The 16,655-nt window shown below is 47.2% G+C and overlaps 1 protein-coding gene across 4 annotated transcripts in view; it reads left to right on the forward strand.

The window, feature by feature from the left end:
• LOC119964510 overlaps nt 1–16,655 on the forward strand; it is a 210,188-nt gene that overhangs the window by 100,977 nt on the left and 92,556 nt on the right. For all 4 annotated transcript variants that reach the window (XM_038794087.1, XM_038794083.1, XM_038794086.1 and 1 more), the window contains 2 exons: nt 6,613–6,715; nt 14,658–14,776. In XM_038794087.1, coding sequence (XP_038650015.1) covers nt 6,613–6,715; nt 14,658–14,776 — 222 coding nt within the window. The remainder of the gene's footprint in view (nt 1–6,612; nt 6,716–14,657; nt 14,777–16,655) is intronic.

A 16,655-nucleotide genomic window follows, 5' to 3' on the forward strand; every position in this document is an offset into this window, starting at 1 on the left:
GAAGATTAAGCCACCCATGATTAATGTACTGCCTTTGTTAAATGCCCTCATTATCTCTTGATTTATTCTCCATTCTACAATATATCTTCTGTTAGAGGGCCTACTCCCATCAGTGTCTTCTTTCCCTTGTTATTTCTTACCGACAGCCTTATGGATTCTACATCTTCCGATCCAAGACCATTTCTTGTTATCATCTTGTACTAACAAAGGTGAGGTTACTGGGTTACCGGGATAGGGTAGAGGTGTGGGTTTAAGTAGGGTGCTCTTTCCAAAGGCCGGTGCAGACTCAATGTGCCAAATGGATGCCTTGTAAATGCAATGATTTTATGATTCTACCCCACCACACTTTCCTGCCTGTCTGTCCTTTCGAAAGGCACATGCCCCTGAATATTTAGTTCCCAGCTTTGATCTCCTTGTAACCATGTTCCTATAATGGCTAAAAGATCGTACCAATTAACCTCAATTTGTGCCACTAGTTCATTTATTTTGTGCCGAATACTGGGCGGGATTCTTCGCGAGCCGGAGGGGCGGGCCACTCCGGCCTGAGGAGTGGCGTGAACCACTCCGGTGTCGGGCCGCCCCGAAGTTGCGGAATCCTCCGCACCTTCAGGGGTTAGGCCGGTGCCGGAGTGTTTGGCGCCGCGGCAGCCGGCGTGGATGGGCTTGGCGCCACGCCAACCGGCGCCAAAGGGCCTCCGCTACCCGGCGCGAGTTGGCGCATGCGCGGGAGCGCCAGTGCGCGCTGGCATTATCCCAACGCATACGCAGAGGGGGTTCTCCGCACCGGCCATGGCGGAGGTTGACAGCGGCCGGTGCGGAGGGAAAGATTAACCCTGGGGCACAGGCCCACCCGTGGATCGGTGGGCGCTGATCATGGGTCAAGGCACCGTGGGGGCACCCCCCTGGGCCAGTTTACCATTTGTTTCCCCCTTTGACCCTAATTGTTGCTGTTTTTAAATGTTTGTCCACTTTGTCCCTTCCTGTCACACACTGGGTATAATTACCTAAATAGCTGCCTTGTATTAGAACATAGAACAGTACAGCACAGAACAGGCTCTTCGGCCCTCAATGTTGTGCCGAGCCATGATCACCCTACTCAAACCCACGTATCCACCTATACCCGTAACCCAACAACCCCCCCCTTAACCTTACTTTTATTAGGACACTACGGGCAATTTAGCATGGCCAATCCACCTAACCCGCACATCTTTGGACTGTGGGAGGAAACCGGAGCACCCGGAGGAAACCCACGCACATATTTCTTTCATGCGCAGCAAACGGACCCATGCATGTGAAGTAGTCCTCTGGTTTTGATAGCTTCTTCTTTTAGATCCTAGGAATTTACAGTAGATTGTCTATAAAGTCTGCAGTGCTTTTCATGAGCCACTATGGCTAACCACACTGGTTTGGCTGGTTTAGCACACTGGGCTAAATCGCTGGCTTTTAAAGCAGACCAAGGCAGGCCAGCAGCACGGTTCAATTCCCATACCAGCCTCCCCGAACAGGCGCCAGAATGTGGCGACTAGGGACTTTTCACAGTAACTTCATTGAAGCCTACTCGTGACAATAAGCGATTTTCATTTCATTTTTCATTTCACACTCTACTGCTCTCTCCCCAACCCCTTAATGTTGTTTTTTTTTATCAAAGACGAATTTCAATTATAACACTTAGTGGATTCTACCTCAACAACAGTCTGGGGCAGCAAATCCAAATCTAACCATCATTGGTACAGACATTTCATATCGTCATGGAAGTGTCCGTTTAAGAAAGGTCTTATCACATGGCTTCAGTGATATAATTTTTTGGGTGGAGCTGAGCTGTGGCTGTGAGGTTTGCTTTACTTTTGCTTTCAGTTTTGATTGCTGTGGACTACAGGCAGAGAAAATAAGTGTTTTGGCCTGTCTCTCTCTCTCTATTTTCATTTTAAAGAGTTGTTCCAGAAAAAACCCATTGATTATAGCTACGTACTTTGGTAACTTAAAATATACAGTTTGCTTTTCGGTAGGGTTTAAACCTGCTGGTGAGACAGGGTCAGAATCTCAGGAAAAGCCAGTCATATTCAAGTGAGAATGCAGAGTGCTGGGCCACGCCCTTGAAAAAGGTTTTTGGTTAATGGGATTTTGTTTTTGAATTGGAACAGTTGAGGGGGTATTCATTAAGTGTTATACATAGATTATTGTAGGTGTGGGGCGTCTTTATGTTTGGAATTGATAAAAATTCTTGCTATGTGTTTACCTATATATGTTAACTAAATTCTTAGAATAAAGCTTATTTTGCTTAAAGTGTCTAGGAAGATTGTTGAATCACACCTGAAGGGAAGGCTCTTGTGCTCATCCTAGCTAAATTCTACCTCATAAAGGACGTTGGTCAGGTGGACTTCATAATATACTTTGGAGTTTCTAAGCCCTGGCCCATAACAATAGATTCTTCCATTGCTTTTTATACAAGATACAAGATGTTATACAAGATACAAGGTAAAATGTAAAACATTTCGGACACTGAGCAGGAAAACCTGGTTCACAAAGGGTTCTCAGTCATGTACTATCAGAATAAAGCCCCAAAACAGGCAATCCCATGATATTGTTAATGAATTGTTAGATAAGGAGGACATGACTCTCATTTATCCCAGTTGACTGAATAATGCAACATAATAGCAGAAGGTATTTATGTTTGCAGAAGAACATAAGAAATAAGAGCAGGAGTAAATCATAAGGTGCCGTGAGCTGGTTTTGTCATTCAATACAAGCATTTAATATTTTAAGACCAAGAATCCGGAGGGCCAACAATTTCGCATAACGCCCATTATCTCAGGCACTGATATGTAATTTTGTGGTAAGGGCAAAACCACTCAATTTAATAATGCCCAATGGATTCCTATCCAACCATGACCATGGGCTGGAATCAGCGGAGTCTAACAGAGCGGGCATGCTGGCAGGAATCCTGCCCACCAGCGGATAGAAGCCGATTGAGCTCATTAATGAGGCAGCTTAAAGCCAATTATCCCTGAGCCTATCAGAATTTATTGGCGGTTCAGGGATCCCCACCAAATCGCATGACCTTTCCGTGACTCCTGAAGACCACATAAAAACTCCTGTTGGTGCTTGTTCGAGGAACCTGGCATCAGGAAAGGGAAGGCAACCGAAGGCCACCACTGTTCCCTTGTCACCAACCCTCTCTGCCGTCTTGCCCCCCTCTCACCAGTGAGGGCCTCACCATCCCTGTGGCCACCATCCTGCTCTCACTTGCCTGCGTCCATGGATCCAGCGTCGATCTAGTGTGGTCTTTAGTACATTACCAACAGCAGCCACGCTTCCAGTGGTATTGCTGGTAATGGCGAGCTGCCACGCTCTGATTGACCAGAAACTTTCAGGAAGGGGGTTTTCACCCTTCAGGGCCCATGTCTGGGTGTGAGGCCGACACTGGACACTTGTACCTGCATCCCTCGAACAAAGTCCAGCCCATATCTACGCTGTAAGGTGTGTCTGGCTATTCTGTAGAGGTGAGAGAATGCTGAACGCATTGATTAATCACCATTCTGCAACACTCAGACTAATCAGGCAATGCAAGAGTCCCAAGTTTGAACCACATGGGACCTAACAATGCTTGCATTGTCTCCTCTTGAGAAAAGATGCATGAAGCACTGACCAGGATTCTCCCTTCCGGGGACTAAGTCCCCATGCCAGTGGGAGAACTGGTGCCAACCACTCCGGCGTCAACAGCCCCGAAACTGCGGAATTCTCCGCACTCGGGGGCTAGGTGGACGGCGGAGCGGTTGGCGCCACTCCAGCCGGCGCCAAAGAGACGGCGCAACTTCGCGCATGCGCCGAAGGGCTGGTGTGATCCTGTGCATGCGCGGAACCGCCGACGTGATTCCACGCAGACTGGCCAGGGTATTTTGACACATGTGCGGGGGGGGGGGGGTTCTCTTCTCCGCACCGGCCATGGCGGAGCCCTACAGGGGCCGGCGTGGAAGGAAGAAGTGCCCCCATGGAACAAACCCGCCTGCAGATTGGTCGACCCCGATTGCGGGCCAGGCCACCATGGGGGCCCTCCCCCCTGGGGTCGGATCCACCCGCGCCCCCTCGAGAACCGCCCCCGCCGAATTACCTGCCAGGTCCCGCCGGTAGGTGAGTTGAGTGATTCGCGCCAGTGGGACTGGCCAAAAATGGATGGCCGCTCGGCCCATCGGGGCCCGGAGAATCGGCAGGGGGGGACGCAACCAATGGCCTCCGACCGGCGTGGCAGGAATCACGCCCCCGTCCAGAAAATGGCGCTGGAGAATATGACAGTCGGTGTTGGGGCGGCGGGTCAGGATTTGTGCAGCCCCCCCGGGGATTCTCTGACCCGGCGGGGGGGTTGGAGAATCCCGCCCCGGTCTCTGGAGTAATGTAGTAATGTTATTTAAAGCCTCATGCAGGCACCCTTAAATGTAGTTAAGTTAGATTTTCAAACCTTTGTCTCTTGAAAAATGTCTGGAAAAACTGTCGAGTTTTCTTTTAGAGGTGCTTTGATGAGCTGCTCTTTCATAATGACAAGACGTGGTCTGGCAGGCCAGCGAATGCTCCCAGCATCTCAGTGAACATGCCCATTTGGCACACTTCTGTATAACACCCTGTCCGGATCCTCATCTGTACCAGTCATTCTCAAGTCAGCTGGTCAAAAAACATCCTCTCGCTATGGCATGTCTACCCATGCCCAGTGACTCCCATGGGCTCATTCCAATTCTACACCAGCCTCCAATTTCAGGGCAGTGTCAATGTCTGAGTTGGCCGCTGCAAATGAGCTGAGTGGCATATTTCTTTGTAAATGTCAGCTCAAAGCCTCTTCATTCTTACTGCCCTGTTGCTCTCTTTCCTCTGTCTGAGGCTCCAGTGGCTCAGCAGGCAATAGTTCTTAGATATCTGAAAACATGAACTCAGAAGGGGAAAGCTGGTGTGACACATGCGAGGAAAGTGGTTTAGGGTGTGAAGCAAAATAGTCCATGGTCACACCATCTGCAGTTGCTCCTCTTCTCAGATTATTGGATGAGGGTGAGTTGGGAGTTGAGAAGGAGCATAAAGCAGGGATAAACCAGCAGCCTCTGTTCTCAGCAATGTCTGATGCACGGGGCCCTGCCTCTCTGGCACCAGGGTGCTGAGAACCACCTCCTCTGTAGGGCTCACGAGATCACAAGATGCAGGCACCCTTTTATCATGTCCCCCTCCCCAATCCATCAACCCAGAAGTTCTGCGCTGCTTCCTCCAGTTATTTACAACTTTATTCTGCAAGAGAGGGAAGAATGTCAGCAATGTGTTTGAGTGGTGCCTTTCGTAGCTGAATGGCTGGAGGAGGCAAAACTTGGGGCTGAAGCTGGCAGCATTAGTAGCGTCATGAGGACGAGGTAATGTGTAAGAACGTTAGGTAGAAGTCTTGAGTGTCAGGGAGTGCTGCTGGGTGGATTATTGGTCTGCGATGCATTGAGCACGCAGAATATTGGTGGTATAGGTGGGGTGAATATATCACCTGAAGATACATTCACGGACTTTGACCATCTGTGTGAGGTCATTGGACCTCTTGCGTCACTGTTGGCAGGACCTCAATTCCAGTCTCTGGGACTTGACCTTCCTGGATACCTGCTCTCACGCTTCTAAGTATAGTAACCCAGGCCTCTTGTGAGATCACAGCATCTCCACCTGCCCACCTTTATAACTAAAACTTGCATCACTATGGACTTCTCTGTCTATCCTGCTGTACAGTTTCTAAGAATTTCCTTTGCAACAATCAGATTTATCCAGTTCTGCTTCAAAACCTCAGCCTGACATTAAGAAAAAAGCAGACTGCCTATACCAGGTGATCAGCAAACAATGCTGCTGGGGCCTCCTTTTGTGTTGCAGAGATTGCTAACAGTGTTAAGTGGCAGAGATCGATTGGAGGCACCTCAACTAGGGCCACAGTCATTCAGATGAGGTGGGTACACAAACTTTGCATGTACCTCAGGCTGAACGGGCCTGTTAAGGGAATTGTGAGCCTCGTGCATGAAACTTGAGGCCAACCAGATTTCTAGCTCATTGTCTTCTCTTTTGCCAGTGATGACGATCCATCATCATCACTTGAGGAGCCTCAACCTGATTGGGTTTAACTGTGGTCATGACTTTGTACAAAGTCGTTCATATTCTTTAATGTTTTTTTTGATCTTCCTGTGCATGAATTGATTGTCCTATTTGTCGAAGTTACAACAGAAACTACACTTCCAAAATGATTGTGAAATGCTTTGGGTCATCCAGAGAAAGAAGCTATGTAAACTCAAGTTCACTGTCCTTTTTTATTATTCAGCACTGCCAATTAAGGGTGGCTGCTGTTGGAAAATGCAATTCACACTAATGCAGCAGGGGGTAATGTTCCGAGATTGGCATTAACCTGAATTATTTTGGCAGGCAAGAGTGAACTTTACATTGAATCCACCCTTTCCTGTTCAAATTTACGCAGGAGGATGAGAAACGTGATACTGGGTTCAGAAAATGGAATATCTTCCATTGTCCAACATGATTTTATTACCTGTGTAAGCAAATGTTTGGAGTTATGCTCGAAAGAAAACGCTGTATGTTTTTAAAAAATGCCTTTTCCTGTTTTAGAAACGTTCCGACAAGTGACCTCTTCCTGTTGAACCCTGTAGAGCTGGTGAATATTTGCTGTCTCTTAGTGGGTACAGTGAAAGTGGATAAAGACACTAAACAGGTAACTGTGTGCTAAATCAAGGCAACAAGAAGACTGTTGTTAACTCTCCATGCTTTCAAAGTTTTAGGGCAAGTTAAACAATAGAACAATATTACCAGAGGCTGATTCATGATGAACACACTGCTTTTTATCTCCGGTATTTTGTTCAATCCCATGGGATGAAATGTTTCTCCAAGGGAGTGTGAAAGTCTAATCACATCCACAAAGGTCCATGAGGCCACAGCATAAAACTGCTCGAGATTTGTCAGCTAATTGGTCCACGGGAAGGGTTTGACTTGGAAATTAAAGTCACGCTAGTGTAGCAATGGTATAATACTGACTTCGAAGAGCAGGTTCATCTTTGGAGCAAACCAAAGAACATGCATTGACTGCATCCCAACCAGTGTAAAATCTTCTCTCCAGTTTCAAAGAATGAGAGGTTTAAACCTACAAAATACTTAAGGGAATAGACAGGGTAGATGCAGGTGAGATGAAAATGAAAATCGCTTATTGTCACGAGTAGGCTTCAATGAAGTTACTGTGAAAAGCCCCTAGTCGCCACATTCCGGCGCCTGTTCGGGGAGGCTGGTACGGGAATCGAACCGTGCTGCTGGCCTGCTTGAAAAGCCAGCAATTTAGCCGAGTGAGCTAAACCAGCCCCTTTTCTCTGCTCTGCTGCCCCCTGCTCTCCTGATGTTTCCCCTGATTGGGGAGTTGAGAACCAGGAGACACAATTTCAAAATAAAGGGATACCACTTTGAACAGAGATTAGGAAAATTTTCTTCAGACGGATGGTTGTGAATCTTTGAAATTCTCCACCCTGGAGGGCTGTCAAAGCTCAATCATTGTACATTAACAATAATGTAAAGGGTAATGGGGCTAGTGGATAGAAAGGTAATTAAAGTGTCCGATCAACCATGATCATATTAAATGGCAGGGCAGGCTCGACGGGCTCAATGTCCTACTCCTATTCCTCTGTTCTTATTTTGGATTTGGATTTATTGTCACGTGTACCGAGGTACAGTGAAAAGTATTGTTCTGCGTACAGTCCAGACAGATTGTTCCATACATGAAAAACATAGGACATACGATAAATACACAATGTAAATACATAGACGTAGCGTTGTAGCATCAATGTGAGTCTTTTCACAATCAGGTTACAAATGCATGAATAAGGCTTCTTCCCTCTAATCCCCAGTCTGTTTTAGAAATTAGTCAACGGGGCTGACTTTAATTTTTGGAATCATATCCCGTATGTTTTCGATCCATTGCTGCTGCCAGGAGGCACTTTGCAGTCAGGGACTCATTTGGAATGATCTGGAAAGTTCCGTGTGCCAAACTGGTGCTCTGATAGAGCACTCTGAGGAAAACCAGAAATATGCTGGCTCCAGCAGTGAGTAAACCCTTTGGGTGAGTGAGGGAGGAATAATCTGGATGGGGTTCGACTGGCAACAATCCCTCTCATGATGTTTTGGAATGTGAAGGTAATTTATTTAGGTGTGCAACACTATTACATTTTTCTGTGTGGCTATGCATGTGTGGTAATTTAAACATGCCAATTCATGTGTGGTCTGCATGAGAACCTTTAGATTGCAGTGCATGAACGCAGCTTAACACGAACATTGATGCCTAATGACATCTTTGTCCCTTTCTGGCCCCACATGAATAACAGGTGAAAAAAGGTTTGGGCCTATTTTTTGAGCAGCAGCCAGAGGTCTCTGTGGATTACATCGGGGGCCCTCAGTATCCAAGTGGAGCATAATTTTCAGATGCGTCAAAGATGCGTTCAAAGTCGTCTCCCAGCTCAAAAGATTGTTGACTGGCCATCACCCATAATGCCAGTTGTCAAAGGGCCAGAATTGACATCAAATTCAGGGTGAAGTTAAAATTTATCTCGTTGGGCTGAATTTTATATTCCCCGCAACCCTGACTTGTCAGTCGTCAACCCACCCATAGCGATAAAATGCTGGAAGCAGCTTTAATTGTTTCAGAATGGGACTTTTGTCACTGATCTGGGAGGATGTCCTGCCCTAAAGAACCACAGGCCAATTTGATTGGCTTACAATTCTGAAATCCCAGCAGTGCCAGGATTGTAAAGTGGCCACCTGCTAGGACATAGGCAGTCCCCAAGAAGAGGACTGATGCACTCTGGACTTAAAAGTAAGTTTGGGATTTTGGGCGGGCCTGGCTAGCAGAACCTAGTGAGGCGGTCGGGGCAGCAAGGTGGCATAGTGGTTAGCACTGCTGCCCACAGCACCAGGGACCAGGGTTTGATTCCGGTCTTGGGTGATATCTGTATGGCGTTTGAATATTCTCCCTTTGTCTACGTGAGTTTCCTCCAGGTGCTCTGTTCCTCCAGAGGTTCCTCCAGGGGCTGTTTAGCTCACAGGGCTAATCGCTGGCTTTGAAAGCAGACCAAGGCAAGCCAGCAGCATGGTTCAATTCTCATAACAGCCTCCCCGAACAGGCGCCGGAATGTGGCGACTAGGGGCTTTTCACAGTAACTTAATTTAAGAACATAAGAACATAAGAACTAGGAGCAGGAGTCGGCCATCTGGCCCCTCGAGCCTGCACCGCCATTCAATGAGATCATGGCTGATCTTTTGTGGACTCAGCTCCACTTTCCGGCCCGAACACCATAACCCTTAATCCCTTTATTCTTCAAAAAACTATCTATCTTTACCTTAAAAACATGTAATGAAGGAGCCTCAACTGCTTCACTGGGCAAGGAATTCCATAGATTCACAACCCTTTGGGTGAAGAAGTTCCTCCTAAACTCAGTCCTAAAGCGTACTTTGAAGCCTATTTGTGACAATAAGCGATTTTCATTTCATTTTTCATTTCATTTCCTCCCACAGTCCAAAGATGTGTAGGTTAGGTGGATTGGCCATGCTAAATTGCTCCTTACTGTCCAAAGGTGTGTAGATTGTCCAAAGATTAGGTAGATTAGGACTGTCCAAAGATTAGGTAGATTGGCCATGATCTTTTTTTTAATGTACTTTATTACAAACATGTATCAAAACAGGTGACAGCGAATAACACCCAGGGAAACATACTTCCCAATAATCAGCTATACAGTCTGTACAGATGTTTACCCCTTTTTCAACCCCACCCCCCCCCCCCCCCAACGACGAACAGCCCCTCAAACATGGTCACAAACATCCCCCACCTTTCCTCAAACCCCCCTTGAGGAGCCCCTTAATTCATACTTTATCTTCTCCAATCGCAGGAAGTCGTACAGGTCACCCAACCAAGCCGTTACCCCCGGTGGTGATGCCGACCGCCACTCCAGCTAAATTCGCTGCCGTGCAGAGAGGCGAAGGCCAAGACATCGGCCTTCCTCCTCTCCATGAGCTCCGGCTTCTCTGAAACCTCAAATATCGCCACAAAAGGGTCCGGGAAAACCTCCTCCTCTACTATCCTGGCCAAGACTGTGAACACTCTCGCCCAGAATCTTCCCAATTTTTCGCAACCCCAAAACACGTGTGCATGATTCGCTGGCCCCTGCCCACACCTCTTACACTCATCTGCTACCCCTGAAAGAACCCACTCATTCTTGCCCGAGTCATATGCACCCTGTGCACCAACTTAAGCTGTATCAGGCTCATCTGGACAAGAGGAGGTCCCGTTTGCCCTATGCAGTGCCTCACTCCATATTCCCCAATTGATATCCCCTCCCAACTCCGCTTTTCATTTCTTCCCCACCCACTCGCCTCCCTGCTTCCCCAGCCACTTGTATACATCCCCAATTCTTCCCTCCCCTTCCATGTCCAGAAGCAGCAGTCGCTCCAGCAAGGTTGTATCCCGGGAGCGTAGGGAAACCCCTCCAGACCTTTCGCGCCAAGTCCGTAACCTGCAGATACCTGCACTCACTCCCCCTCGGCAGCTCTACCCTCTCCCTAAGCTCCTCCAGACTGGCGAACCCTTCCTCCAAATACAGATCATTCACCTTGACCAGCCCCACTTCCCTCCTGTATACACCATCCATCCCCCCGGCTCAAACAAATGATTCTAGTACAGCGGCGTTAGGACTGACATCCCTTCCACACTAAAATGCATCCTCAACTGATTCCATACCTTCACCGTGGACTGCACCACTGGACTCCCTGAATATCTACTCGGAGTCATTGGCAACACTGCCATCACCATAGCCCTCAAACTAGACCCGTTGCAAGATTCCTCTTCCATCCTACCCCACTCTACTCCTTCTCCTTCCCACCACCGCCGCACCTTGTCCACATTCGCCAACCAATAATAATGAAGCAAGTTCGGCAACACCAACCCCACCTGCTACAGATTGGCCATGATCAGTGCGCGGGGTTACAGGGATAGGGCAGGCAGAGTGGGCCTAACTGTAGTGCTTTTACAGAGGGTTGGTGCAGACTTGATGGGCCGAATGGCCTCCTCCTGCACTGCAGGGATTCTATGGGTCTGGATTCCTGAGGCTGGGGGGGGGGAGTGGTTGCGGGAGGGCACAATCTTTTGGCTGCGCCTCTGATGGACACAAGGGCCATCCAAAGGAGGTACCTCCCTTTCCTACCCGACTACAATTCACACAGTGAAAGCTGCCAGGCTCTCTGCCTTCCCCACAGCATGTGAAATAGTGGTGGAAGTGGAATGAGGCCCTTAATTGCCTTCCTGTCCACCATAATATAGATGGCAGGTTTGGGGATAGTTGGGAAAGTGATGGGATGCCATCCACTTTCTTTTTTGAGCCCCCTGTAGTATAAAGATCTGGTACATATATGGCTAATGTGAGGCTGATTACAGTACTATGCACAAAGTGGTGAAAGAGCATTCAGGGTCAGTTTAGTGTTGCACAGCGCCCTGTGTACAAGCAAGCTTGGAGACAGCTCCGAGCGGTACTCTTTACTGTAAATTTGTAAATAGTTCTAAGAGTCAATAAAGAATTACAGTTAATCAAAATATGAGTTTGAAGACCTGCCAAACTGTATCCAACATCCTACGACATGAAGGCAGTTTTGGGGGGAAAAAACTCACAGAAAATGTAGACAGAAACTAAAATGCTGGAATACTGAGAAATAGTTTAGCCAAGCAGTCTGACCTGAAAAGAAGCTCAAAGTAGAGGTGCAAAGGAAAAAACATCAAAGAAAGGCCTGGAAGCTGGAGGCAGAAATTTAAAATTCCTTACTGCATCAGTAGGCTCCATTGAATTTCCTTTGGAATTCCAGGTTCTAATCACTCAGTGCAGAGTCAGCTAAATCTTTTCACCTCCCTGTTCCAGCAGCAAGCAAACCCTCGGGCTGATGTATGTCTGTAACCAGCGTTTCTCTCTTGAACAGAGATGCCTCGATCTCCTAAAAGTGGCAGAAGCTGTCAAGACAACCATTGTCATTAATCATACAGAACCCAAGCTCTGAACTCTCTTCACTCTTTGAGAAGCATGTTCGTCCATTCTCATTACAGGTACTGGTAAACCTTCAATGGCTGGACCAGCCAACCATCAGGAGCTTACCTTGATTCCTCCAATGGAGGATGTAAAAAAGACTGACCAGCCATGAAATGAACCTCAACTTTCAGTTGCAGCCTTCCATTGCTGACATGTTTACTGCTAAATCTCATTCTAGTCGCAGGAATTACCATTCTCCACCGCAGTGGACAACGCCATGACCCATGTGATGATGGAAGCAGTGAAAGAAACAGCAAGGAGACTGATATAATGTTCGTCCATCCCACAAGAAATGTGTTAGAGTATCAACCACTGACCAGGACAAAAGTTGAACTGATCAAATGCAGTTCAACATGAAAGGATGGAAGAAAAGGATGAAAACATATCCAGATTCTAGAACAACCTCCAAACCTTCAGGAAGAACCAGCAGTGGCATAGTCTACCACTCTTCCAACAGTAGTGCAAACAAGACATCATCTTTATTAGTGTCACAAGTAGGCTTACATTAACACTGCAATAAAGTTACTGTAAAAATCCTTTAGTCGCCATACTCCGGCGCCTGTTCAGGTACACATAGGGAGAAATCAGAATGTCCAATTCACCTATGGAAAGGTTATAATGCCTCCAGTCCACCTGAACCTTTTTTCCAGGACTTGAAGGGGGGAGATGGGATGGTGATAATGCAGTAATGTAAATGACCAATGGTAATAATAACATAAGACCTAAAATAAACTATAATCACTTATAACACATTGGATAAAGATGTGGGAAGGTGTCTAAGGGTCTGGCACATTTGGGACTGAGTATGTATTGGACACACAGTGATATGAGAGAGCACATGACCTGCAGCTAGGGTCAGTCTAGGGTTGGACAGAACTGTGTGTACCAGGAAGCATGAAGAATATTCCTAGCTTGTACACTTTTCACTGTATAATTGTAATTAATTCTTGGTGTCAATAAAACTTACAGTGTACATATGACTGCAAACTTGCCCTACCCCCCCCCCCAAGGTCGGAGAATCCCTGGGGGCGGCGCAAATCCTGCCCTGCCGCCCCGACACCGGTTGCCATATTCTCTGCCACCGTTTTTCGGGCGGGGCAGGATTCACGCCACGCCTTACGAGGGCCGTTGGTAGCGCCTCCCCCCCCCCCGCGATTCTCCGGGCCCTGATGGGCCGAGCGGCCGTCTGTTTTTAGCCAGTCCCGCCAGCATGAATCACTCACCTCTGACACCGCGCAGATAAGTCGGCGGGGGCGGTCCTCAGGGGTGGCACAGGGGATCCTTTCCCAGGGGGGAGGGTCCCCCCGGTAGCCTGGCCCACGATCGGGGCCCATTGGTCTGCCTGTTCCGTGGGGGCACTTCTTCCTTCCGCGCCGGCCCCTGTAGGGCACCGCCATGGCCGGCGTGCAGAAGAGAACCCCCCCCGTGCATGCGTCAAAATATGTCGGCCGGTCTGCGCATGCGCGGAACCACACCGGCGGTTCTGCACATGAGCGAGATCACGCCGGCCCTTCGGCGCATGCACAAACTCGCACAGTCCCTTCGTCGCCGGCTGGAGCGACGCCAACGATTCCGGCGTCCACCTAGCCCCCTCACCTTGGGGGGCCGTTAATGCCGGAGTCATTGCCGCCGGTTTTCCCACCAGCTTGGGGGACTTAGTCCCCGGAAGGGAGAATCCTGGCCCAGACCTACCGAACAGTTTGCCTGTGGCAACATAAAGTTAGTAGAGTGGAAAATTAACTCATGCTTTTCTTTCCCTTTAATTGCAATTGATAAAATTGTATAAAAATTGGATCTTCCTTTTGGGAAATGCTTAAGATTCCTTTCTATGAATCCCATAGTAGAATTGTATTTATGCTGTATGTATTGTTTTAACATGTGTGTGACTTAGAACATATTGATTGCAATATATACTTGAATATAAGATTAAAGATGTAAATTGTAACGGTACTGATGGAAGGTATGTCAGTTTGTTTGAATCCTAGCATTTAGTAAGATATACGGTTCCTGATTATGTGGTATTAATTTATTATCAAAAGCCAAAAACCCAACCACTGTGTTCCTCAATGAACACTCCCACTAATGCTGCAACACAAGCTGCTAGACCACAGCTATGTGCCAATGATTCATATTAAGGTGAACACTTGGTTCCTTTGGCCGTGAAAGAAAGAAAACAAAATTATGGGAATGGTAGTTCTTTTTGAAGAGACATTTTGCTTTCATTGCATGGATAGTGGGATAACTCTGCCTCTTAATGGCATTAGCAAGACTTCAATTGCTAGAAAACAATCTAAGACTGAGAAACACAGAGAAACACGTCTGCTGAGAGTGCATGCAAAGGTGAAGCAGCCCACAACATGGCTGCCGGTTTGCATTGGAATGAAGGGGAATGTGAGGATGTCCCATGGTAGGTAGATAATGCAAAAGGTCTGAGCAGGAATTCTATTATCACCTCTTGTGAAAAAAGGAGCATCAGTCGGTTGAATAACCTTTTCTGTTTTAATAGTTTCTTAATTTGATTGTTCAAATAAACATGCTTTCTCATTGACACAGGGTGGAAGTAATCTATATGATGAGCTGTACTTGACTCTGCACTACCTACTGCTGGAGATTATGCAGAGGGGATGCCCACAGAACATTCTCATGGGACTGGTGTCAAAATGGAACTTTTGGTATGTCTCTTCTTTGTACCAACACAACATTAAACAAAAATGATGGAGGGCTTGGGCGGTTGTAATGAGGTTGCTGCCCTGGGGTTTGAATCATAACTTGTTGCTAATTTGCAATGTTTCTGCGATTCCCACACTTCGAGGGAGATGACACTGTCAGATCGTGGATCACAGAATTGGGGAGTGCAATTTCCTCACTGAAAGTAACTGTCTCGTTACTCCAAGATAATTGTGTGGAAAGATTGTTCCTAAATGGTTGGTGGAACATCCTTGACCTGTGATTACATGGCACTGACAGGATGATAAATTCAGAGGAAGAAATCCACTCTCCAGCATTGATGTTCCTCACCTTGATGAACAGAAAATTTGTCCCCAAGAACGTTTTTCTTAGCTCCTTTAAAGTAGGGATAAAGAGATGCTCAATTTATTAATTCAGCAGTGAAGTAGTTCCTAAAGAATCTTTAAAAAGTGCTATATTCTGTTTAGGATGTAGCAAGCACTGAAGATGGCATTGCCAGAGTACATTTTAATTTGGATTTTCTTCATGATTAAGGAGTTTATACTAGAAATATTTAGATGCTTGGAATTTCTTGTTTAGTATTTTCTCACTGTCAAGTGCACCATTGTGTATGACTATCTAGCACTGAGATGGTTTACAGACATAGTACATTGAGAATCCCTGACAAGGTATTGAGCGGTGGGACACGAGGCTGTTCCAGTGACCTAGCATATTGAACGTTCTCAATTTCAGGTGTGTCAGTAATGGGAAAATGGCAAGTAATGATCACGCGCTTTCACAAAAAAAGGAAATAAGAATTAGTTGGATTTCTCCTGCATGGGTTCAAGTCCCTGGTGTCACATCTTTGACTGCAAGAACAATATCATTTAATCTGCCATGCATGCTAACTCCTGAATTTGTGCTATCTTACCTTCATCCTCCAGGTCAGGTGACCCCATCAGGTGGATTCTCTGCCGCTTGCCACCAGTAGCAGAGTGCCCAATGCAGCGGAGAATCGGGCAGAAAATGCCGATCCCATTCCGATGCTCCAGTCCCCCTGCCGGCTATGGCCGCGAGCTACCTGGCTCACCTCAGAGGGAGGATGCAAATGCACCATTTGAACCCATTTGCATCCGATTAATGGGCCGCAATTCCGATTCTCTACGTCTCCGTGATGTTCTGGCCCTCTCAGCCGGGATTCACGTGGGCGTGGATTGGTGCAAGTATGTTCCAGGGTGGCCCCGATGCGGTGGATCTTGCAATGGGTCAAGGGGGTAAGTATGTGACAGAGGTTCCCTCAAAATCCATCAGAGGGTCCTCACAATGTGTATTCTGCCCAGCCTCCCATCAGACCCCTCCCATCAGAAACCCAAAATCAGGGACTGGGGAGAAATGAGGAAAAACAACCATAATATGATAAAATTCTTCATTATGATTAGTGGTTAGCACTGATGATTCACAGCACCAGAGACCCAGGCTCAATTCTGGCTTTGGGTGACTGTGTGTGGAGTTTGGACTTTCTCTCTGTCTCTGAGTAGGTTTCCTCTGGGTGCTCTGGTGTCCTCCCACAATCCAAAGATGAACAGGTTAGGTGGATTGGCCATGCTAAATTGCCTCTTACTGTCCAAAGATGTGCAGGTTAGGTGGAGTTACGGTGATAGGGCGGAGCAGTGGGTCTAGTGCTCTTTTAGAGCATCGGTGCAGACTCGATGGGCCGAATGGCCTCCTTTTGCACTGTAGGAATTCTATGTTAAATAGCGTCTTCATGCCCACCAGATGTCTCAAGGTGGAGAGTAAAGTAGTCAAATTTGAAACTAGGGTCCTGAATCTAAATAAAGGGAACTATGAGGGTATCAATCGTGAATTGGCAAAGATAGACTGGGG

Source organism: Scyliorhinus canicula, chromosome 4 (genome assembly GCF_902713615.1).
Source record: "Scyliorhinus canicula chromosome 4, sScyCan1.1, whole genome shotgun sequence".
Taxonomy (NCBI): Eukaryota; Metazoa; Chordata; class Chondrichthyes; order Carcharhiniformes; family Scyliorhinidae; genus Scyliorhinus; species Scyliorhinus canicula.